The sequence below is a fragment of the Cricetulus griseus genome, chromosome 6 (genome assembly GCF_003668045.3).
Source record: "Cricetulus griseus strain 17A/GY chromosome 6, alternate assembly CriGri-PICRH-1.0, whole genome shotgun sequence".
Lineage (NCBI taxonomy): Eukaryota > Metazoa > Chordata > Mammalia > Rodentia > Cricetidae > Cricetulus > Cricetulus griseus.
Genome location: NC_048599.1, coordinates 785,679 through 810,728, shown reverse-complemented (window position 1 = coordinate 810,728; position 25,050 = coordinate 785,679). Strand labels below are relative to the sequence as shown.

The 25,050-nt window shown below is 50.2% G+C and overlaps 1 protein-coding gene across 10 annotated transcripts in view; it reads right to left on the bottom strand.

Annotated features, from left to right (window-relative positions):
- Positions 1-25,050, bottom strand: part of Kcnq2 (potassium voltage-gated channel subfamily Q member 2) — a 61,204-nt gene that overhangs the window by 10,698 nt on the left and 25,456 nt on the right. For 3 of the 10 annotated variants that reach the window (XM_035446597.1, XM_035446600.1, XM_035446595.1), the window contains exons 6-13: positions 22,999-23,109; positions 22,331-22,426; positions 18,774-18,868; positions 14,122-14,190; positions 10,084-10,113; positions 1,530-1,753; positions 772-880; positions 193-324 (exon numbers count right to left, since the gene is read on the bottom strand). In XM_035446597.1, coding sequence (XP_035302488.1) covers positions 193-324; positions 772-880; positions 1,530-1,753; positions 10,084-10,113; positions 14,122-14,190; positions 18,774-18,868; positions 22,331-22,426; positions 22,999-23,109 — 866 coding nt within the window. Of the gene's footprint in view, positions 1-99; positions 325-771; positions 881-1,529; positions 1,754-5,464; positions 5,519-10,083; positions 10,114-14,121; positions 14,191-17,443; positions 17,474-18,773; positions 18,869-22,330; positions 22,427-22,998; positions 23,110-25,050 lie in introns of all 10 variants that reach the window. The other 7 variants (XM_027419937.2, XM_027419934.2, XM_027419932.2 and 4 more) reach the window with 6 other exon arrangements.

The window sequence follows — 25,050 nt, the reverse complement described above, 5'->3', positions numbered from 1 at the left end:
AAAACCAGACAGACAGTGTGAAAACACAGCAGAAAGCAAAGGGAAGCCAACAAGGTGGGAAGAGACCTCCAATGGTGGCACTGGCCCTGTTCTGCACACCTGTCACCCAGCCCTTGGTGCCCCTTGTGCCACGCCTGGTTTTGTCCCGGAGGGCCCTGTTCATGCCCAGACTGGACAGGCATGGACTCTTGCCTGGACTGCAGACTCTTGATGCGGGACAACATGTCCAAGTGTCCGGCTGAGTACTGTTCGATGACATCCATCACGTCATATGGGCGCAGACTCTCTTTGAACTTGCGCTTAGATACCAAGAACCGCATAACACTGCAGAGATGGATACATCATGAATTCCAGATAGAGGCTATACTGCCAGGGGCCAGTTCCCATATCCACCTGTCTGTCGCAAACAGCTCCAATACCACAATTCCTGGGCTACCCACTCACCCTTCCCCACCATGGGCTACTCAGTGCTCAGCCTCCTTGGAACCACTGGTTTGTGGCAGCTGTTGGTTTTCTGAAAAACCCTCCTGCCCTTGGCCTCCATTTCATTGACATATTCAGGGGCTGGGCCCTCAGGTCCAGACAGCTCCACCAGGACTCCCTGGCCCTCTGGGAACAAAATGACAGGTACAGGAGCTAGAATGGGCAGGGGTCCTCCTCAGGACTCCCTGTGCTGTCCCAATAGTTATGGCCTTTGGTGACTTGGCAAGACCCCATGAGGTCACTAAATAGGGAGGGTCTTCTCATGCAGAACGGACAAGAGTCCCTCACCACACAGCTCTGATGCTGACTTTGAGGCCGGGGGTGAGATCTTCAGTCACAAACTCGCAGTTACAGCTCTTGTTGTCCTCCACAATGTCCTCCCCAGGGAGGCTTGCTTCTGGGTGGAAGGAAGCAGACTATGAGAAGTCACAACAAGGTGCAATCCCCAGACTGACCAACAGAGGCCACTCAGGCTTCCCCAGGTACCCCTTCAATGCCTCTGCTGCACTGGAGTACCCACCCCGCCTCTCTGCAGCTCTCTGTCAGTCTCTTCTCCAGAAGCTATTACCTGGACAGTATGAGGGTTTAAAGGACACCCCTGCCAACAGATGAATGGATGACCACATTGTGGTCACAGTTCAGCCAAAGAAATGAAGGCCACTATATAACACTTGACAACACAGATGATCCTTGGAGACACCATGCTCAGTGTGAAATGGCCACCATGGACCATATGAGGCTCAGTATCATGCATGTGACACGCACAGACTGGAGGTAGAGAAAAGCAGGCAGGAGAGGGCTGGGGTGACACCTAGAGGGTCCAGGGCTTCTTCTCCATTATCTGCTAGAGGTCTCACTGCAAGTAATGGAATTTCAAGATGCCAGTGAATGATGTGTGTTAAAGTGGTTCATCAGACATGATGTCACTTAAAAGCTTAAGAAAGGGGGCTTCCCGCTCCAAGACACTTTGATTTGTGCCCTATAGCCAAGAGCTAATGTCCTTCCCCCAGTAGCCAACAGCCTTGGGGAAGGTGATGCTGACCCACCTTCTGAGTTCTGCCGGGATGCAGCACCCTTGATGCGGAAGGCCTGGCGTGCACGGCTACGATCACCGAAGCTCCAACTCTTAGGCACCTTGCTTGGGCTGTCATCAAGGCTCTGATCAGCACTGGGGGACCGCCGGACTGTCTGGGCCTGAGGAGACCCCTTCCCCTTGGCAGCCACACCTCGGGGGCTGGAGAAGACACGATCTTTCAAACTGACCTTCTGACTGTTTCCAGGATAACCGACCAGCAGACAGAACAGGTACAGACAGACACACAGAAAAACAGCAAGAGAAATCACTCCGGAAATAACAAGTCATGTCTCTTTGCAGCTGATGCCCCCACCCTACCCCCAAGCCAGGAGGGAGATGCAAGTCCAAAGAGTAACCGACCACGCTGGGAAGAGGGAACCGTGGCTGGCAAAGCACAGGGTAGAGGTGAGGAGCCGCACAGGTGTGGCCAGACCTGGGGAGGCAACGGCGGGACTCCTAAATCACTCAGCCATCACAGGGTGCCAGAGCTCTCCCCACACTGCCCTGTCAGCTTCCCCAAATGACTCCCAAACACTGGAGACTGGAACTCTTCCCTGGACCTTTGCCTGTACTAGCCCAGCCAATGGCTTTCCCTGTTGCCCATTCCAACTGCCCCTGGAGTGTCCCTGTTATCCTATCACTTCCTGCCCAAGGATCATCAGAGATCAGGGCTACAACTAATGTGTCTAGATCCAACCTTTTCTATGAGTCCTAGGAGTTGCCTAGCCTCTATGTGGGGCTGTTGCCCAACACTGTCTGGTCTCTTGGCTTCATACCCCTCCCCTAGGATGTTTCTAGGAGGACACCAGAGGCTAGGCTTCTATTATATCTAGACTGGCTGTCCCAAGCCTCAGCCGGCCCCAGGTGGTGGCTGTAGAAATGGAGAAATGATGGCCAGCCTCTGCCCAAAGCTCTTTCCCCCTGGGCTACTGTTTGCAGACTATAGAAGGTCCTAGGCCCTCCCTCACCCTATGTTCCTTCATAATCCCAGAGTTCAGCAGCTCACTGTGATCTAGACATCTGGTCTATGACTAGCGTGCTCCAGACAGCGGTGGTCTCCACCCATTACTCTGGGGGCAACATGCCTCAGTCCAGGCTGCATTTTCTACTGATGACTCCACTGTACCTCCAGAGACAGAAGGCAGCAAGTCTCTTGTGAAGGTGAGACTCACTTGTTCAGGCACACAGGAGTCACAGAACTTCCCAGGATAGCTTCAGACAGGCCCACGGCAATACCTAGCAGTACTAAGGGCAACTCCAAGGAAGTTTAAATGCTTAGTATTGCTCATCAATGCCTGGGAACCCAACTTCACACCCAGCCACGGTGACCCACCATGGGCCACCAGCCAGAGAGACATGTTCAACAATAACACAGAGCTGACTATCACAGAGAAGATGACCACAATGCTAATTAGGTTCATCCACCTTGAACTGTGGATGGGACTAGTGGCCCTCAGCCCCATACTGGGACAGTAGGCAACTTAGGAGATCATCCTTGCCTTCTCAAACTCTTTATAAAGAAGGAAGAGGGAGAAGAGGAAGCCAGAGGCACAAAACCCACACAGGGAAACTGAGGCAGCTTCAAAGTGTCCTATGTCCTGGGAGCATCAGGAGCGAGTGGCATCTGCTAGCTTTGAAAAATGGCCCTGAGTCCAGGCTTCTGTGCTTTACCGAAACACTGGCAGCCACACACAGGCAGGTAGTGGCCAGGGGCACCCAGAATCCACGTGACCTTCTGACCCCCTTCTAAACAGAAAACTCTAGTTGGGTCTAGGGAAAACTGGATATTCAGGGGTCTGTGGCTTCCAAAATGTTTTCTCCTCCTGTGAACCCCTCTATTGCAGGAACTATTAAAGACCTAAGACAATGTGTCTCTCGTGGTCTGCCCAGGGTAGACAGGTAGCAGCTAGACTGGGGGAGCTCACACTTCCCAGTATCATCACTCAGGGGCTCTTCCTCAGTCCCACCATCCCTACCCCAGCTCACACACTGAAGGAAGAGAAATGAGTCACCACTAAGCAGCCTGGCTTTGATCACCCTCAATCGAGTTATAGAGCTGCCTTGGGGTCCCAGGAGTCACTCAGTGTTGCAACAATTTATAACCAGTGTGCATTTAACTCTGGCGGTCAGGCAGACTGAACTGCTATAGCTGGTGATGTGGAGTCAGGTTCTCACTGTCTCCCAACACCCAGCCTCTGTTACATCAAGAGGGACTGAAACAGATCCCTCCGGTCAGGTCACCCAACATCGGCCACTTTTCCTTCCTAGTAGTGATTTCTTCCACAGCCACCAAGAAAAGTTATGAACCACACAAACGCAGGCCCTACATAGGGTTGCAGCCCACAGCAGAGGTGCAGCTGCCAGGAAAGAAACCCCCACTCTTAGTCTTGGTTCTTCAGTCTCCAACTCTTCACACTGTCCCTTCCTTAGAAGGGGACCCTGGCAGAGAAAGGGACAAAGTGGATTGCAGTTGACATTCAGTCCCCACACAGTCTTCCATATCTCTAGGGCCTGGGTAGAGGCACGGAGTCTAAGGGACTCCTTCTTACCCCTCAAGTTACCAAGCCAAGATCAAAGCAGACATAAGGTAGGAAGCTCTCCAGAGCATCCTCTAAAGCCCCAGCAAGAGATTCCACAAACAGAACTACCCTGTGTGCGAGTCAGGAGTTAGCCAGGAGTCAGCTCAGGAAGACTCTGGGGAAGCAAGCAAACCCCAGCCTCTCTCTTCCTGTCACCCTCCCCAGAGTAAAATTCAAAAGGAAACCAGCCATGAGATGGCCCTTGCCCTACTCAGTGCATGGGGACTCAGACTCAGCAATGCAGGGAGCCAGCATCCATAGAGAACTGCCCAGCCTGTGCATGGACCAAGGATGCCCAAAGGATAATCCACAAGAACACGCACAGCAAGGCGGACTTCGGCTGGGCTCCTGCAAGCCCATCCTTCCCAGCCCTTCTGGTCTTCAAGCAGCCTGACCTTAGCCTCTGCCCTTAAGGTCCAACGTGTGGCCCAAAGCACCTGGACACAAATGCCATGGACAAGCAAGGCAGCTTCAGCCAGGGTCTGAGCAGGCCGCCTCCCAGGGCAGTCCAGACACCCAGCTCCCTGTCTGCAGCTGCAACACTCTCCCCACAAGCACCCACCTCCAGTGCACAGAGCCAGCAGAGAGGCCCGTGGGGTAGAGAGGTGGCCTTCAAGACCCTCTCCCAGTGGAGAAGGACACGGAGCATGCACGGGTGCAGATGCACAGCATGCTGCTCGGCACAGCTGGCCACATGCACATGATGGGGGCTCCCCCATGCGGGGGCCACCACAGCTGCCTGCATAGGGCTGGCTTGTACCAGCCAGGAATGGGACAGGCATGGGAGGGCAACCAGGAGGCAGGGGCCCCAGAGCAAGCAGGACAGATGCCTTCACACATGGACAACAGACAGGGGAACGGGAGGGTAAAGGTGTAGTTAAGGTGCAAAGGGTTAGGAGGTTTTTCACCATCCCGTTTCCAGTTTTCCCTAAACCAGGCCTGCAAGTCAGAAGGGGGAGACATGGCCTCTGGCTTTTGGGGGCCCTGAAGAGCCCAGAACACAGCGAGCTGCCTCCCTCAGTGAGGTGCCGGCTAAGGGTCGGTCCTTAATGCCTAGTAGAGGTACCAGAGTGGCCGGCCCCAGAGGAAAGGTTTCCTGAGGGACATTGGACTGTTTCTACAGCAGTAATCCTGGCCAGCCAGCCCCCTGCTCTGACAGGAGGGGGCGCCATCTAGAGTTGGAGGCCAGGTGCCCAGCTCTGCCCTGTGCTTAGCATCAGGGATCTCAGAGTTGGGTGGGCACTGTGCCGGCTCATCCTGAACCTCTAGTAAGCAGGGAGGGCAGGAGCGTGCAGCGTGGTCAGTCCGTGCGAGCATTGCGTGGTACCTAGAGTGTCCGGGGCAGCATCCACACAGGCACCCTCGGCACGGTCTGCCTTTACTGGAAATGAGGAGAGCATAGTTAGTCCCGGGGGCGGCGACAGGACCCGAACAGAGAGCAGGTAACTGAGGCACTGTGACCACCCAGGGAGTTCAGGCTCACAGTCCCCCAGCCGCAGTGTTTGCGTCTGAGCAGGGACAGAGAAATGGGGATGCACGCGAAAGTCTTCCGCGGCCTGGGAAAGAAAACAGTTCTCTATTTTTGGAGAAAAAGAATCCCTGTGGTTTTCCTCCAAAAATACCTTTTCCTTCCAAAGCCAGAGTGTGGGTTCATGTTTTAAGGGATGTATTATTTTTTGCTATATCCATGCCAACAAAAATAATAATAATACATGAACCAAGTGTTGCAGGAGGCCAGACATGGATGGAGATAGTCTGGGATGTGACTGCTGCAAAGCATGCGCTTTTTAGGGAGGGGGAAAAATGTGCAATTTAGCTTTACAAACCAATTGGCAAGCGGCAAGGTTTTGCCACACCAGCCTATAGCCCTGTTGGCAGTGGACTTTGATTTATCCAGGAGGCAATGGCTGTCCTCAATTAAAAGGAAGCTCAAGAGAAGAGGCTTGGGGACACACTCATATTTAGAAGGACTGACCAAGTACATTCATCTGGGATTCCATGAGTCCACCTTATTGCCATGGCCTGGGTTAACAGAGTTAACCTGAGGTACTTTAGCAAAATCCTAACAAACATTGGCCCCTTCCAAGAATCCCTCCAAACTCTTGAGATTTGTTTTGCATTAAAACATGCAAAAAAGTTTAAGTAAAAAAAAAAGAAGAAAAAGGAAGAAAGAAAGAAAGAAAGAAAGAAAGAAAGAAAGAAAGAAAGAGAGAAAGAGAGAAAGAAAGAAAGAAGAAACCAGTGTCTAAGGCCAGTCTGGTCTACAGAGTGAGTTCCAGGATAGCCAAGGCTATGCAGAGAAACCCTGTCCTGAAAAACCAAAAAGAAAAGGGAAAAGGAAAAAGAGAAAATTTTGAAACACTTTTTTTCCTACAAGCCTTCCCTCTTCCTGTGTAGTTATAACAGCACTTTGCAAACTTTGCACCTGAGGAAACCAACATATAGGACCATCTGAAATCAGAAACAAGCCCCAGGAAGAAAGTGTCCAAGGAACCATTTCCCACTGCATATTTATTCAAGCCACTTGCATTCTCTGTTATGTGTCAAAGATGCATGAGCCTCTCCATTTAGGAACAAAGGACATATTTCTCTAACTAGTGTAAATAGAAATTAGAACTAGATTCTGGAAAGCAGGCTAGTTGCCAAACTGTTTGTACTTCTGCCCAAAAATCCACATACGTTTGGCACTCTAGGTAGCCAAGCAGCTTCGGGCTCCTCACACACTCTGGTGATGCAGGGCAAAGGCTGGATACATGCTGCTGACTTACTACAGGGTGCTGTTGCCAGCAGCACTCCCTATGACTCGACCCAGGGCTAAACAGCCTGTTAAGCAAGTGAGCCTACCCCTTGGGCCCTGTCCTCTATGTCCATCCTGAGAACGAAAGGCAGGCAGTCCATTCCCAGCACCTTTGACAAACGTCTTTTTTGCTCCCCAACTTCTCTATGGCTTCTTGAGAAGCCAGGACCTAACTCAGTTTTGTAATAGAGACCATGTCTGATAGTTGTGCTGTCTAGTGGGGTAGCCACTGACCACACCTGGCCACTGTGTCCACTTTAATGAATGCCACATGTGGCTTGTCACTCCTGTCTGGGAAAACATGGCTTGAGAGCCTGACAAGATCTGAGGAAGAGAGAGTGCTTCCACAACCTTCTCTAATTGGTGGGTGCCAAGGACTCCGATTTGTGCTGGTGTGACACTGTTCATTCCCTCTGACCCCATTTTTTTCTGCCCCATCAGCAAAGTGAAGCTCCTCTACTCTGGGAATGGTTGGCCAATCTCAATCCCAGGCAGATGACAACTGGCCAGCCCATGAGGAACCCAAGCCCAGTGGGGAACAGAGATGCCCACAGACACTGGCTAAGGCCAGACAGGGCAGATGGGCACTAGGACACACAAACACCTCCACCTGTGAAGAAGAGTGGATCCATGGACAAGAAAGGCAAAGCTGGGGTTAAGGGCTCCTCTAGGCATAGGGTAGAAGACAGTGAGGAAGAGGACAGGCCCACAAAGGACAGTCACAGCAATTGCAGTCACAAGAAACACCAGTACAGCACAGGCCTGAGCTCCCACCTGCCCTGGATTCCCCCAACCCAGATGCCCCCAGTGATCCCAGCCTAGTCATATAGGTCCCCTCAGGAACAAACCACCCCATGCACCTGTATCCTGAACCACGCGACACTGGGAAGGTATCTTCGGGCAGCTGAGGTAGAGGTCCTGGGTTCACACCACTCACTTGCCCAGATAGTGCAGGCAAAGTGCAAGGCTGCGCCTAGAGCCAGACAGAACAATGGCCACTGACTTCTGATAGACTGGCTGAGTCCAAGGATAGCAAGACTCTGAGGAACTAGGCTTGCCCCCACACACTTCAGCATTTCAAAACAAGAGCCAAGGGACAGGCTCAACCCACTATTTTCACTTAGGTAGCAATTTCCTGCATACTTCCTATGTTCTTGACGCTAAACAGGAGGGTATAGCTGCCCCTGGCAGAGGCCAGAGATCCACCCCACCCTCCATTACCTGGCCAGCGGTCTATAACCCAATGAAGGAGTTGGGGTCTTCACTGACAGAAACTGCTCTTCATTCCCTCAACACTCAGCTCTCCAGGTGCCCCAACCTCCTTGAGGAGCCCAGTGTCCGTGCAAAGGTCCTGCACACCCTTCCCAGGGATGGCAAATGTGCTGCCCCAATGGAGCATTTTTGGGAGTAGGGCGTCCTGGGAGGAGGACTGGGTTGGTGGGCGCTGGCCCTCAGGGAAGGGTGTGGAGGTACAGGCAGGCAGGGCCACTGACACGCAGGGAAGACAGAGGAGTGGCGGGGTGGAGAGCAGGGGAGCCACGGAACATACCGGAGAGCCAGGGGGCTCCCGTGGGTCCTCACCTTGAGTCCTGATTTCAGGGTCAGCACCTCATCCCAAAAGACAGAGCAGACGAGAAAGGGGCCCAAGAAGGGCAGTGACAGTGATTAAAAGCACTTGGGGGCAGCAAGATTTTCCAGATGGGGGCAGAAGAGGAAGAAAGAGAAAGAGAGGCTGAGACGAGAATCTCACAGGGTGTGCTAAAGCTACGGCAACAAGCGCAAGAAACTGCTGGAGGCCAGAAGCCTCCTGGGCAACTTGCTCCCAGTCAGGGTTCAAGTGCCAGGCAGTCAGGGTAGTGTGGAGACAAGACAAAAAGCCTTCAGATCCATCCCCACCAGGGCAGTCTCAGTCCACTTGGGGCACAGCTGAGGGTTAGGCCAATTCAGCCCTGGTGTCCAAGACCAAAGAGACTCCCAGGCCCAGGGTCATTGGAAATAGTGCTGAGTGAGGGACAGACCAGAACAGCCCTGATGGACAGTGAGGAGTTGGGGTGGGTACCAGCAGACAGTGAGGATACCAATACTCTCCTGTTTTACCCACATTAAGGCCAGGTGAGGCTAGCTCTCTTACCTCCACTTGTCAACAACCAAGACTACACTTGACTGATTGCCCATCTCTCTCCAGCTAGTGTTCTTAGTGGCCAGGGCTTTCCATCATAGGTTGGCTCTTTAGCTGATTTGGGAAGCCAGTCTTTGCAATTCAGGGCACCACCTATCAATTCTCCTTTTGTGGTATGGGAGAGGAGGACAGTGTCCTTCTCCAATGGATAGAGGGTGGGTTCAGCCTAATTCCACCCTCCTCTGCACAAGAGCATATATATATATATAATGTTCTAGGTTGCCCTGCTATCTGGGGGGGAGGCAGGAGGTAGGTGTAAAGTCTGGGGGCCACATAGTCACACTGCACCTTGTGGACAGGCCACTTGGGGGGAGGGATAACTCAGCCTAATGGCCTTGGAGACCCAGGCATATGGACACTGAACTCAAAATCTGTGAGATATCTTTCTTTGCTTGTAAGTGCCAGGATAACACAGTCTGTTTCTATCTTTCTCTACCAAGCAGAACTGACACTGGAGCCCTGTCTACCCAGCCTGAGCACATGGAACCTGGGAGGCCAGCAGGGACCAGGAGAGGGAGCAGTGAGGTGGGAGTCCTCCTCAGGAGGACTCTGGCACTCTCCCACCCAGGGGCTATCAGGATAGCAAGGTCCTCTTCCCTCTGCCAGCATCTGACCCTGTACTCCCCCCTCCCACTAGAGTGGTGAGAGAGACCCCTGCTCGGAATTCCCAGCTGGGCCTGCAAATACCTGCAGCGTACATAGGAATCTCAGCTTCAGAGTCCCATGTGAGCAGTGTTGAGGAGAGATGACCTCAAAAAGTCCCACCCATTTGCTGCCCAAATCCCTGTGAGGAGGATGTAACCGAGCAGTGACCCTGGATGTGTGCCAAGACACACTGTCACACACTGCACACAGACGCACACACAGGGTCCCATGATAGCCCTGCCCCATGGCACATGGTGTACAGAGAGGGAGCAAGGCAAGATGGGTGCAGCACACATCAGGGCAGCTGGAGGCAGGAGGGACTGACCTTGGTGATGGCTCAGGTTGTGGCTCCTTCCTTCAAAAGAGGAACAGAGAGTTAGTAGATACTCACTTCTGGCAGCCCCATGGTATATCCAGTAGCCTAGGAATGGGGACCTCCCTTGGTACCTTCTAGGATCCCTCTGATCTACTCAGGTCCTTAGCCTCAGACCTGACACCTGTCCTCGTGCCCACAGGTTTGGTTGTATATAATAGGATCTGATGCAAACAGCCACCCTCTTAGAGTACCTGCTCTCTTGATGAGGCCCTACAAGACCCAGGAGCAAAGTTCAGGGGAAGGAAGGGACTCCCAAGGGAACTGTGATCCTCTAACCCAGAGGGCTCTTTTATTTGAGATTAATGGATACTCATTTCAACAGACTCATACCAGCATAATAATAATCAAAAAAAAAAAACTGTGGCTGAAGAAAGCTCTTGACTTAATGGAATTTCCCTCTTTCTGGGCAGTTTTTCAGTGGGAGCAAGAATCAACCAAGGACTTTGCCACAGTCCATGATCAGTGTTTGTTTCAAGGCCAGGAGTCATCCCCAGGCCCCGATCTACTTGCAGGGCTGTTTTTGGCCATTATCTGTTTTGTTGGGATTGGTTCTTTTTAGTGGTGATAACTAGATGATGGCTGGACCTTACTTGGCTGATGAGGGAAGATGAGGAGTGGCCCCTGGTACCCTTGGAAAGGCAGTGCCAGACCAGTCTTCTGTATGACAAGGACTTGCCACTACATTTCCAAATACTGTGCACAATAGCTACTGTACCACTATGATGTGGGCAGAGAAGTTAAAGCAGAGGAAAACAGGGTTCAGCCAGGTTCCTGAAGCTCCTGAGGATAAGCCCAAGCCATTTCAGTTCCCCCCTGGCCCTCACGGAGAAGTCACACACCTGTGAGGGTCTAGCCCAGCAGCCCTGCTGGGAGCTCAAATGCCTGAACAGTTAAGGGCATATGCACACTCCTACCCACCCTATCGACCCCAACTGCATCTAGGGGCAGTTAGACATTTGAAATCTCCTCTCTTGGCTTCAGAGGCCACAAATCCAAAGTCAAGATGTGGGTAGTCACTCCTCCAGTGGACCAGGGAAATGGCTACCTCTTCCAGCTTTGGGGGTTCCAGCATCATTGGCTAACAGCTTATCTCTCAAATTTCTTCTTCCATCTTCCCCCTTGTGTACTTTCTGGCATCCTGTGTCTCCTCTCCTGACAGTCACATAGGTACTCTTAACTTACAGCCTGAGAAAGGGCCTTTTTTCAAAGTAAGGTCATAGTCACAGACATGATTTGAGAGTCAGTGCTCAGGTACTGATCGTACACTTGAGGTCTAGAACACACCATCCATCCCTAAATTCCTTAAGTCTCAACCCTCTGCAGCATCAGCTCTGTGAAAAAAAAAAAAAAAAAAAAAAAAAAAAAAAAAAAAACCACCCAATTGTCTGTTAAGCCACATAAATGAGGTTATCAAGACTCTAGCGTGGTTGTCTTCAGAAAAGCCCTCTGCACACAGGCATGAGTCTCAAAAGTAAATCACTCATCTAGTGCCTGTGATGGCAGGACAAACACGGGATGACAGTTCCTCTCAAAATGAAAAGGTTGATAAAGGGGTCCCTGGCTACCAAAGCTTGAATCCCAAATGGCTAATTCTACTGAGATTCAAAGGTTATTAAAAACTAATGCCTGGCCCTACTAATGTCTACTTCTGCTTCACTGAGGACAGTACATGTGGCCATGAGTGACTGCAGGAACACCACCCCCACACACTTGTAACAATCTACAATGCTGCCTTTATTTCACTTGTCTCTGTCCTTTTCAATCCATGCTAGCAGTGTCTCTGCTACCCAAAACTTTGTGGTACACCGAGGAGGCCCAAGAGTGAATATTACTAGTGAGGGGATTGTCTGTATAATCCTGATATGGCCCAGGGTGGATGGCACTAGCCAGCAGCGTCTTAATGTGGGACATTGAAGTAATCCAATGGAATTACTTGGTGGAATTCATTGGTCAGGAGAGGCCACTGTAGAACCCTGAAGAGGCTCAGAATGAAGGACTTAGTCAGGGGAGTTCTCTGCGACAAAGAGCTAGTCCAAGAATGGACTCCATTAGACAAAAGCATCCTATTGGGGGAAACGAGGTAGCTGAGGAGTGGATGCCATTCCACAGAACCCTTTGCACAGATTTCCTGGATAAGCACCTTCACTCCTGACTTCCATCAAGACGAATGATTGGATCTGAGTTCACACTGACTTCCTGCCTCATCTGCAGCCTATACTCTGTAGCTGAGCAGCCTCTCCCTGAACTGCTTCTCCCTCAGGCATAGCCCTTTGCTGTCTAGACAGGTTGAGAACATCAAAGATCTCCAAGTTCAAGTTTCTCATAGGGGTTCCTCAACTTATTTCTTCTGAAATTTGACAAGCATCAAGGAGAAATCAGGCTGTACTCTTCATAGTTGGCAGGGAACCTCCTTCAATGGCTGAACATCCAAATCTACCACTTATGATTCTGTTTCCACCCAGCAGGGGAACAGAACTCAGGCAAGCCTTTGATACTCTACCACAGGTACCACCTCTCCTACTTTTCAGTAGCAGGTGCTATGCTGACTTCCTTCTCAATGGGGTTGAGAGGTACCATCAGTATCAATTCCCATTTAGTTTGGATATGAAGTATCTCCTTGAACATATTGTGTGCTAAAGTCTTGATCCCCAGATAGTGGCATTATTAAGACATGATTTAGTTAATCCATCCATGAGTTCATAGTGAATAGGCTATTAGCAGGTACAGGGAATGCAGATAAAGACCAGTGGTGTGTGCTTGTGAAGAGTGAGTCATGTCATGTCCCTGGCTTCTTCCTGTCTCTCTTCTTCATAGCCATGAAAAGATGAATGGTTTTTATCCATCACACCCTTCTACCGTGATGTTTCTGCCTTCCCACATTCTGCAAGCAATGGAACCAACCAACCGTAAACCAAAACTTCACTTCTTGGGAAACCTCCAAGAGTGTCTTTAACACCTATACTTCCATTAACCATCCCTTCAAGGTACTGTGTGTTTGTTCTAACGTGTACTTCAAACCTCTTCCAAGCCCAATCATTACCCAATTTTTGAACTCACTGTCACACTTTTGGGTATTTGTTACAACAGCACCCTATTTTATAGACCCAAAATCTGAGTTGTCTGGAGCTTCAGGAACAGGACATCGGAATCAAGTTGTTGAACCCACAAAAAGTTACTGTCTCACAGTCCTGGAGTAGAGACACCAGAAGTCAAGGTGTTGGCTGCACTCCTTCAACAAACTCTAGGGGGAGGATTCACCTTGCTCCTCCAGGTAGCCTTGCCTTGTGGCTATATCACTACAGTCTTTGTCTATATCTTCATTTGGCTTCTTCCCTGTGAGTTACTTCAAAATTCCTTCTTCTTATATAACTATTACAAATATATCCAGGATCCACTCAGAAAATCCAGGTGTAGAATGGTTGCTGAAGAACACATTACCAGGTTCAGAAGCTCCCATATATGTTTAGGAACAGGGCCTACCATCAGCCCACTGCTACCCTCCTGCCTTTCCAAAGGCTCTTCAGAGACAGGAAGTTGCTTGGGGTTCTAACCCTATTCTCTACTTCTGTAGAAAGCAAGCCCTTCTTTGCACTCGTCACTGATCCAAACACTGTGAGTCACAGATTCTCTAATTAAAGAACCAGTAGGTACAATGAACATGTTACCACCCAACGCTGGGAGATGCAGTGCTGGGTCCTAAGCATGAGCCTTGAATGGAGTCAGATGATTCTTTATCGAAGTCCACTCTTTACCTCACTCACCTTGTGCCCATCCCCTCCACCAGCTACTCTTCTAGGAATAGGATCCTGAACCCAGCCAAATGAAGCAGAAGCCACCGACATCAAGACTAGTAGTCAAAGATACCCCAGCCTCAGAACTTTTGGTCACTGGCCAAGGTTCTATAGCCTCTCAGGAGACTCAAGATGCCCAGCTTGCCCAGTGCCCCAGCTTGAGGAACAGACCCTTAGGAGGAGACCCTGTGCTGACCTGAAGGTGAGTCCAGATTTGCTCTTGAGGTTCCTCAGTAGCTCCAGCTGATTCAGTGGCGGGATGAGTCTGGGGCAAGAGAAGAAGTGAGTAAGCCGACCTCTGTAAGATCTGAGGTTCAGTTCTGTACATCCACATCTACTTCACCCATGAGAGCAAGCAGCAGCTGCCAGAGCACGAGTGTAGAACACCTGAAGCTCTGGGCTCAGTGCCTCCACCTCTCCCAAGCTCCAGGGCTGTCTTTACTCTCTCTCTCCTCTCATGTTGTTTCTGGGACCTTAGACACAGGAAATAAATGGTCAGGACCCAGCATGGGCAGCAGGCCGTGAGGGCCCAGCCCTTCAGCATGGAGTAGATCAAGAGAGCCGAGTCCAGGTAGGATATCTCCTCCCTGGACCTCTCTTCCATTCTACTTCCCTGCCCCTGAAATTTTTCAAGGACTGCAAACACAGCGCCTCAACCTATTCAACGTCTCAGACCCTTTTGTCCCCTGGTGGAGTTTCTTTGCCTCCAAAGGCTGGAATGATGCAGGGGGAAGGCCACAGATAAAGGGCTTTGCTGGGCAAAGAGAAGCTCATTTCCAGGTCTATAGGATGATTAGCCTGGACAATCAGGCCCTGATGCCCTGGGGACCCTCAGCACACAGCCTGACAGTTCCTTTTCCTGACCTGGTCACACACCACTCTTAGCCCCATGCCTTGCCTCTGCCTTCCTGCCCTGGCATTTGGTCAGCCCGTATCTACAGCCATAATCTCAGGGAAGGCATGCTCCCATGTGGAAGGTGAATGAATCCCTTCCTGTCCAGGGGTAAAATATCCTCACCCATTTTCACCCTTAAACCCTCAGCTTCCTCTTGGCAAGTGCCTGTTCCATGAAATCCCCACCTCATTTTAGGATAAACACAGCAGCCCCTTGGCTCCTGTGACCCCAGACCCTGACTCTCTTATCCCAGTTATGATGCTACCTGCTCTAGGACAGCCTCAGCCTCAGACCCTCTTGCATCGCTTTCAGTACTGGCCTCCTAGAGTCCGAACTGCACACCAGGATCCTCAGGACCCCCGGCGTGTCTTTGTCTGTCATTCTTGACCCCTCAACTAAAAAGCACAGAGCCTTGGTTCTTGTGCTTGGGTTCCTGCAGTAGTTAGCCACCTCCTAGCCCATCATTGCCAGCCCTCCTCCCTGTGTGAACATAAGTGCCTCCTACTGGAAATGTCCTGTGTCTTCCTCATCCCTCTGCCTATCTCATCTAGGCTCTCTCAATACTCTGACCTTCTCTCTGCCCCACCCTACCCCATTAGATCTTTCAAATATGCCCAACAGCCTTGCTATTCTCCCAGTCAAACATTTCATGGCTCTCTACCACCTCCAAAACAGAAGGGCCATTGGGTTTTCTGGCAAACTAGTCTTGCTCTTCAATCTTGTTCCTCCACTCAGAGAGACCCACCCTGTAGCCCTGGGTCACTACTGCCTTGGGGGGGGGGGACTTCTCCTCTCTTCCTTTACTTCCATAGGTTGCACAGGCTTTGGCAAGGATAGCTACATCTGCACCCTCCTTACTTCATAGCCACAGTCCCAGAGTGAGACCTAGAAGGTCTCTGAAAATGCTGGTTAAAAAAAAAAAAGAAAGAAAGAAAGAAAGAAAGAAAGAAAGAAAGAAAGAAAGAAACAAAGAAAAGAAAAGAAAAAAAAAGAAGTACCATGAGCTTCTCTCCTTATCCCTTTCTGCCTCCCCTCCCCCAGGCCATTCACTGACCTTGACAAGTCAGCATAAAGCAGGAGCCTAGCAATCAAAGTTAGCAGCTAGTGCCACAAGGGCCTCCTCTCCACTTTTTCACCAGCCCTGGGGCCTGGAGCAGGGTCCTTGGCACAGCCCTCTCCCATGGACCCCCACAACCACCACCACACAGGCCCAGGTTAGAAACATGTAAAACCATCCCTCCCAGCCACACTGGACGCATGCCCAGGACACACAAAGCAGCCACCAGGGGCAGACACATGGAAGTGGGGGCGTGCACATAGCTGGTCACCCCTGAGCAGTCACAGAGGGCTGGAGGAGGGGCAACCCCAGGAGAGCATCAGCTAATCTGAGGCTACTGTTGGTCTCATGGGACCACTTCCAGCCATACAGGTTGAAGGGGGTGTGTGTGTGTGTGTGTGTGTGTGTGTGTGTGTGTGTGTGTGTTTGTGTGTGTGTGTGTGTGTGTGTGTGTGTGTGTGTGTGTGTGTGTGTGTGTGTGTGTGTGTGTGTGTGTGTGTGGTTGGGGGGGGCATCTTCTTTCTGAGTATGGTACTGGCTGCAGAAGATGGGCTGAGGGGAGGAGGAGCATAACAGGGCAGGACACAGGTCTTCCAGCTGCCAGGGGACTAGGAGCCCCAGGAGAGGTTGGACCTTAGGATGCTACTTCCACAGCTACCTGTGCCTCTGGGGTCTGGGAAGGAGAAATCCAAGGGCATGCCCAACTGAACAACCCTTCTATTTTGAGAGTCAAGTGCTTACTCTCCTAGTCCAGTCCCTACAAAAGGCAGGAAACAGGTCACAGCTCCAGAGAAAAGAACCTATACCTTCTACTGGACCAGGTCAGGAGGGACTTTATAGGGCTGTGCTGGTATGAGGGTCTTCTCCAGCACAGGCCCCCCCAACTGGGGAGGGGGGTGGCTTGCGTGTACATGTTGAGTAAAACTTCCCAGGCAGCTCATCTGCCTGCAAATGAGCAAAGAATATGTCTCCTGCTTCTCAAATTGGTCCTAACTAAACACAGCAAGAGGGAGCCACCACCCAGAATAAATAACTCTGTTTCCTGGGTCTTCACACTTCCTCCACTGCAGTATAAAGACTCCAGAGTTATGGGGGGGATTCAGACTCTGGGAGGGACACCCTAGAGCAGATGACCAGAGTAGAATTCTGGTCCTAGGTGTGTTCCTGGTCCTGGGCATAGATCCCCCAGAAACATGGTGAGTCCCACGACCACCACTCTGCTCATAAGTAGGGGAGGCAGGGTTGGGGGATCACAGCTGTAAGACAAGGCAGGAAGCAGGCCAAGGAACAAGACACACTGAGGACAAGGGGTCCAGCAACAGGAAAGCAGCAGCTGAGGAAGCAGGAGTCAGAGAGGCAAGGTGTGCTCACACTGCCCAGAAGGAGGTACAGGTTAACACAGGGACTCCAGGCAGGGAAGGGCCACAGGGTGACGGGGTCCAAGGATGGTAGCATGAGGACTAAAGGGCAGGTACTCTAGGGTGGGATATAGGCTCTAAAGGGCTTGCCCCCCCCAACTTAGACAGACGAGAGCTACACACATCTTCCATCCCATGCATGTCCTACCTGGAGGCCCCATAGGTTTGAGTTTGCGAGCTTTCAAGGGTTTCACACATACACACAAAGGGAAAAGAACCAAATTGTTTTTTTAAAAAAACGGGATAAGAAAAAGAAAATGAAAAAAAAAGTTGAGGGAAGTAGGGGAAACAACAGAATAAAGAAAATTAGCCCATATCTCCGTCCTGTCCCAATGCCCTGCAAGGAGCATGGAGCTTGGGGCAGGGCCAGGCAAGGGCTCAGGGCTCCAGAGGAGCCTGGGATAGGTGCTGAAGAAGGAATGGCAAGGCCACCTTTGTCCTAAGCAATGCCCTGCCAAGACTAATGCAGGCAGAATGGCATATGGTCTAACTGACCATTGCTGGTTGTCAGGTCCCTGAAGATAGATGGTCCCAAGCCCAGGAGCCCTGGCAGAGCTCTGTGCCCATGCTACCTGGAGATGACTCAGATGGATAAAACAAGTGAAATGAAGTGCTCTGACATCAGTAATGAAGCTGGCCCAGCCTCTTTTCTCTCAGTTCAGGGTGAAGGGATAACACCCAAAGGGCTCTGTCTTAAAGTACCTTAAAGTATCACACCTTCAGCTAAGCACAAGCTTTGTGCGCACAATCCCCAAGCCAGTGCTGCCACCTGTATTCTGAGCAGTGGCCCACAGGCCAGCTGGCACTGTTCCCTGGTGGCCCCCAGAGAGGCTCTTTCTGACCTCTTCCTGCTTTCTAGATTCCCCTGGGGTATACTAGGCTATCCTGGAATATCCTGGGGTATCCTGTGCTCTGTTTTGGTGAGGATTCCTGGAGCCTGCTGGACAATATGGTGACTTTCCTCTAGACTCTCACTATTGTCTGGGTTATACACACACACACACACACACTCTCTCTCTCTCTCTCTCTCTCTCTCTCTCTCTCTCTCTCTCTCTCTCTCTCTCTCACACACACACACACACACACAATAGTTGCCTTGGTCTTTTCTGGAGAACAGTCAAAAGAACACAGTCACCACTACCCTTCTTCTTAAGTCTTGGGCTGCTAAAGGCTTCTGGCATTGCAGCACTAATGCCATCACTCATCTCATGGGACAGCTTGGGTTGGGGATCACAACACAATGTACCCAAAAGAGGAGTGGAAAGCAAAGGATGGGTACAAGAGTAAGAAATAAAAGCCACAACACTGTAAAAACAAAGAATAAAATCAATACTGTGAAATAAACCACATAGAATCTTTTGTGGAAAAATACACACACTTGAAAAAAAAAGAAATAAAAATCAATGGGGGTAAAGGACAAATGGAAATTAAAAAGCAAACCACCATGCAGGGTGGTGAGGCTGGGCCTGGCGCAGTACCTGTACATGGGGACAGTGACTGTTCGCTCGTAGTATTGCCACGTGGAGTGCAGGTCGGTGCGTGAGAGGTTAGTAGCATAGAATCTCCAGGCAGACTGCAGTGGAAATAGGTGAGATTGTTGTGGCTGGGCCGAGGCTACCCTTCTCCAGGGACCTCAGCAACATAGAACTGCAGCCCCATGCCTGTCCTCACCCCCCAGTCTCAGTTTAACCTGGTGGGACAAGCATGATACCCATAGAAGCTGGTAGGGTATGGGAGATACTGTCTCTAGCTTGGAGTGAGTCTGCAGTGAGCCTTGGTAATCTCCTTCCTTTCTGGCTTTCTTGACATCCAGTGGGTGACTTGATTGCCCTCCCCAGCCCAAACAAGACCTAACCCCAACCCCATGAGACCTAGGAAAGGAGGTAAGGCTAGGATGTAACTCCTTTCTCCAGGCAAGGTGGCCCAGGCTCGGTCTTCCTCACTGGCTCGGGCTTCTTTCCAGGCCCCCATACATCTTTTTGTATATGTAACATAATCCACATGGCATGAAGTCCATCATTTTGACTGCTTTAAAGTACATACAGCATTGTGTAACCATGGCCACTCTACCCACAGCTGCTGACCCTTAGAAAGGTAGACACTTTCATTCCAACCTCCTCCCAGGCTCTGGTAGCATCAGTCTTGTAGTCTCTGCATATTTGACCACTGTGGAAATTTCCTGTCGGTGGAATCTCAATGTTATGTGGTCTGCCTGTTAGTTTCTTGCATGGAGGGAAAGGCCCTCAAAGCTCACCTGAACTTTAGTGTGCCCTGAGCTTCATCCCTTTCCTTACTAATAACCCTTGGTTGCACAGGTGTGCCACATGCATTTTGGTCACGCCCCAATGAACATAGCCATCCAATATTTCGGCTGTTATGTACGGAGAACTATAAACAGGCAGGATTTTGGTTGTACACCTGTTTTGGGTTCTAACAAAGGAGTGAACACTTCCCCCTTTTTGGTAGAATCCAGAATTTGCACATGTGAGACACATGTTCCACCAGTGAACCCAGCTCTGATTATTGTTTTCTGAGTGGTTGCTGCCCCATGCAACCCCCTCAGTGGTGTGCGAAGGGCCAATGCCACCAAGTGCCACACTTATTTTCCATTTTAACCATTGCAGTGTGTGTGAAGTGGCTTCTCATGATTTGATCTCTATTCCTCTTAACAACATAACATCTTTTCAGATGCTTGTGTCCGGTTGTCTTTCTTCTTGGAAAAATGTCTATTTGAGTCCCTTGTTCCCGAACCCTCTGGGTTGTTTGTCTTTCTGTGATTGAGTTTTTAGGGTTCTTTATATATTCTGGATTTGAATTTATTGCCAAGCTCCCCCCACCACCATTCTATGGGTTGTCTTTTCGCTCTTGAATGTCCTTTGAGGCACAAGTTTTAAATTTTAATGTTCTCTAATTTTACTTTTGTTACTTGTGCTTTTTGGTGTCATATATAGAAGATAAAAACAATAAATCTTGCTTACTTCTAAAGAGTTTAATCGTTTTAACTCTTTTATTTAAGGCAAGGTCTCACTGCATATCCCAACCTAGCCTCAAACTCAAGATCTTCTCACCTCAGCCTCCAGAGTTCTGGGATTACAAGTAAGCGCCACAAAGCCTGGCCAAACATCATTAAAAATAAACAAACAAACAAACAAATAAATAAATAAAAGCTTCAAATAGGGCGTGATAACATATGCCTATTATTCAGAACTGAGGAGGCTGAACCAAGAGGGTCACATGAGTTTGAGGCCAGCCTCTGCAATAAAACAAGCAAACAACAACAGTAACAAACAGGTCCCAAGCTGTCCCGACCATGTATGGAAACAGTTCTCATCTGTAATCAGTCTACAAATGGTCTAACTCATACACGCACTATCCTGCTGGCACACTTGTCCTCATGTGAGAACTACAGTATTTTGATCATTGCATCTTTGTAGAAAATTTAAAATCTGAACTTGCGAGTCCCCCTACTGTGTTCTCCTGCTCCAGCGCAGTAGGCCATTGTATTCCACAGACACCTTAGCATTAGCTTTTCGGTTTTTGCAAAAGGGCATAGAGGGCATTGGACTTATGAGAAGTGCACTGAGCCTGCATATCAAAGTTTGGGAAGAACATTTTAAGGAGGTTAAATATTCTAGTTCATGAACATGAGATGACTTACTTTGGTCTCCATTGATATTTCAGTAACTTCAAGAACTACATGGGGTCCAGGTTGGCCAGGCTGACTTCTACATAATAGAGATGCTTCAGGGGCACAGGAGGCCCTGGTACCTCCTGAGACCCCCCCTCCAAGAGTTTTTCTTCTTGGGAGCCAGAATCAAACCCAGGTGATAAGCCTCTTGAAAAATCAATCCTTCTACCCTTACCCCTACATCAGGGCCACTGGGGTCACTGCTAACCAAATCTTTGGACCCCCAAAATGCAGAAAGGTCAGCTTTGCTCAGAGGAAGAACCTTTGATCAGCTATTCTGCCACAGTGCCTTTACCCTATGACCATGCATCATTAATGTGTTGGAGATGTCTTGAAGCTCTAGGAACCATCTTGAAGTCTACAGTGGAGAAAACTGTGCAGACAAGGCAGAGAGACTGTTCTGTCCTGATAAAGGACACTTCACCCACAGGTATCCTCTGTCACATGTGAGTGAAGCAGGGACAGCAGATGCTATTGCTCTTTGGTGGCACTTCTGACTTTTGGAAAATTCACAGGCTGTTGTTGAATGGCCTTTAGGAGGAGTATATGGGGGTGATATTCAATTTTTGCTGTCCACTCTTAAACCTTTTGACCCCATGGACATGCAGTCATTTTTGTTTTTCAAACAGGAATTCTTTTCTTCTTTGTTTTTTGTAGTTACAAAACAGTAGCCATGTGTTTTGTGGTGAAAGCTATGTAATACATACACAAAAGGAGGCTGGACCCAAGGTTGAGACTGTGATGGCCACATCTTTTAAAGAGAAAGACAGATATAGAACCACATTCAACTGGCAGGAAATACTGGCCAGCGCTTGGGTCCAGCAGGAATCTCTGTCTTCTTGCATGCATGTTCAGGTGGCCTCCACATCCCACCTGCCCCTAAATGGTTAGACCAGCTAGATAAGCTTGGGAAAGGAAGGCACAGTGTTCACAGGTTGAACAGCTAGATTGAAGTAACCCAGACATGGCTCAGAAATTCTTGCTGCCAGATTATCAACCTCAATAAGATGTGAGTCTCACAGCTGCAGAACAGATGTGATGAGACATCTACATCCCAGGGCACTGGAAGTGACCTGGATGGTCACTGAGACAGTATGGCCTGAGCCAAGTGCCCACTGGGGACAGGACCACCCAGCATCTCTATCATGAGTCATGGGGTATGGCCTCAGGTGTCAGAACTGTTCTCATGACAAACACAATGCCGTCCTCCAAACATGTTCCATGGCCTATCCATAGACATGGAAAGGCCTGGTACAGCCATTGTCAATGCCAAGATCTTGGTGGGTTCCCTTCTAGATAAGGTGGGATCAGAACAGGAGTTGGTCCCTAGTAGGGACTAAGACTCACCTGGATCAGACCTGCTGCAGGATTCCGTCGCTTCTCAAAGTGTTTTTGCCGATGCTGCTCTTGGACTTTCAGAGCAAAGCCAGATCCCAAAATGCCCTGCAAGTCACCGAGGTCAGACCACATCCTGGGACCATGCTCCTTGTCACCTTTGCCTACAATGCATGTGTTTCACAGGTGCCACCTTCCTACATCTTTGGAATTCCCCAGTAGTTCATCACCTAGAGACCAGGCTAGAAATCTCTAACCGGCAGAAGGCAGTGCCTTCTGATCCCAAACAGGCACCCTCCTAACCTACCCTGTCCATAGGGCAGCTGCCCTCTGCCAGCCCTAGTACAGCAGTGGGCACACCCATCCCATTCTGTGTAGGGTGAATGAGGACCCCACTGCCTAGGGTCATTCAGACGGGAGAGACATAGAAGTCAACAGAGATATGTCAAAAGGCCCAGTCTGAAGACACTAGAAGTCTGTCTACTGAGGTTACAGGCATCTAAAACAGGAAAGCCTCACTCTGGTCAGGTCTGGGCCCTCTCTAGGGACTGTGAACTCCACAGGGACCTGCTCCTGTCTAAGATCCTCAGAGTTCACAGGTGGCCTGTGGTCAAGTCTTTACAGGGAGCCTCTGAGACACACCCTAACATCCCCAGGGCAGGAAGGGGTGTAGGACTCACTGCAGGAAGAGCGAAGAACGAGACACCAATGAGGGTAAACGTTGCTGCCAACAGCCTCCCATTCCAGGTCTGAGGGTACTTGTCCCCGTAGCCAATGGTCGTCAGGGTGATCTGAGGAGCAGGGGGCTCTGGTCACTTGGACAGGCTGACAATGACCTACCAGAGGCCTACAACAATCCCAGGCCAATGTCCCTGCTCAGTCATGGGAAGCTCACCCAAGTAGTTTGCCTGCATATTTGGGGGCATCTAGACACTGATGGCCACTCAGACTTGGGGTGGACAGACAGCAGGGCCACCCTTGTTTTGTCACCCATACTAGGGCAAAGCAAGGCTAGGGTCAGCATCAGCTGTCCTTTATCCTTCATTCCATAAAACCTCAATCTCTTTTCATTCCCAAGGCTCCCCTGGTTAACACTTGGGATAGGTGGACTACACAGTACACACCGGCACCAAGCAAAGACAGCAGTTTCCATCCAGGTGAACTGCTGACATATCTAGCCCCTGCTCTGTGCTCAGAAGTAGGAGCACCAGCGAACTGGTGCGTACCCACCAAGTCAGGGGCAAGGAGGTACAGGGTGCCAGGGTCCATAGAGGGTAAGGAGTCAGCAACGGCCAAGGAGAGCAGGGTTCAGGGATGATGGGGGACAGACTAGGAGAGGGCATGGCCCAGGACGGGAGGAGGCCAGTGGTGACAGGTAGGAGGCAGCTAAGCAGACAAAAGGGCAGTAGTGAGAGGGTTGCATTTTAGGAACCAGTAGACATTTTAAAATACAAGGATTTACTTTGAAATAATAATGATAAAATGTTTGCTTCAGTTCTGAAAGAGAAGGAAGGCCTAGACCCAAGAAAATTCTGAAGAGAATGGGCCATATCAATCTCCAGGACCCTGGGGCCAGCTGGTTTATAGCTCAGGTCCCCTGGGTGCCAGCTGACTCCCTCGGCAGAGCCTGGGCACACAGTCAGACAGCCCAGCTGCTCCTGCTGTGTCTATCACATACTCTCCACTGCCACTTACCTCCCAGCCTTAAACTCCCTTCACTCCCAACAGGATTCCAGGCCTGTGGCCATTACATTAGTAAGATCATTAATGAACTGCCTGTGGCTTCACCCCAGGAGAAGTTGTCTGATCCTCTCCCAGTGACTGCAAGCACAGCACCTGTCCAGGTCACTACCTCATGGCTTTTCAGTTAACGACAGCCTCTGCCCTGAGCCCCCAAGGATTCCAGAACATTGTGGGAGGAAGGGCTAGAAGAAACTCATTTCCGTCTAATTAGGGTGTGTCTCAGGACTAGTGTAGTGCTCAGAAAACAGGGACCTAGGAAGCCTGACATCCATCCCCACTCCAAGCAGATGTCCAGTGGTGTCTAACAGGCCCTTCTGAAAAGGGGCAATGACAGAGGACTTCTGGAGTATCCCAGGCAGAGTCAAGCATGAGGAAGGAGCCTCAGGCACAAAGGCCAGGGAAGATTCTAGTATTTGGGCAGCAGCAAGTGGTGGAGGACTCAGGGCCACTGTCAGCAGGTTGCAGACCACCTAGGAAAGTCCCAGAGAGTCAGGGCCTGTGGTTTCCCTTCGCTCTGTGTGTGTGTGTGTGTGTGTGTGTGTGTGTGTGTGTGTGTGTGTGTGCATGTATGTGTGTGTTTGTGGTATTGTGTGTGTGTGGTGTGTGGTGTGTGGTGTGTGTGGTATGTGTGTGTGTGTGGTTTGTGTGTGTGTGTGGTATGTGTAGTGTGCATATGTGTGTGTGTGTGCGTGTGTAGTATGTGTGGTGTGTGTGTGTATGTGTGTGTGTGTGTGGTATGTGTGTATGTGCACGAATGTGTATATGTGTGTGTGTGGTGTGTGTGTGGTCTGTGTGGTGTGTGTGGTATGTGTGTGTGTGTGTGTGTGTGGTATGTGTATGTGTGTGTGGTGTGTGGTGTGTGTGATATGTGTGTGTGTGTTTGTGGTATGTGTGTGTGGTATGTGTGTGTGTGTGTGTGTGTGTGTGTGGTATGTGTAGTGTGACTATGTGTGTATGTGTGTGCATGTGTAGTATGTGTGGTGTGTGTG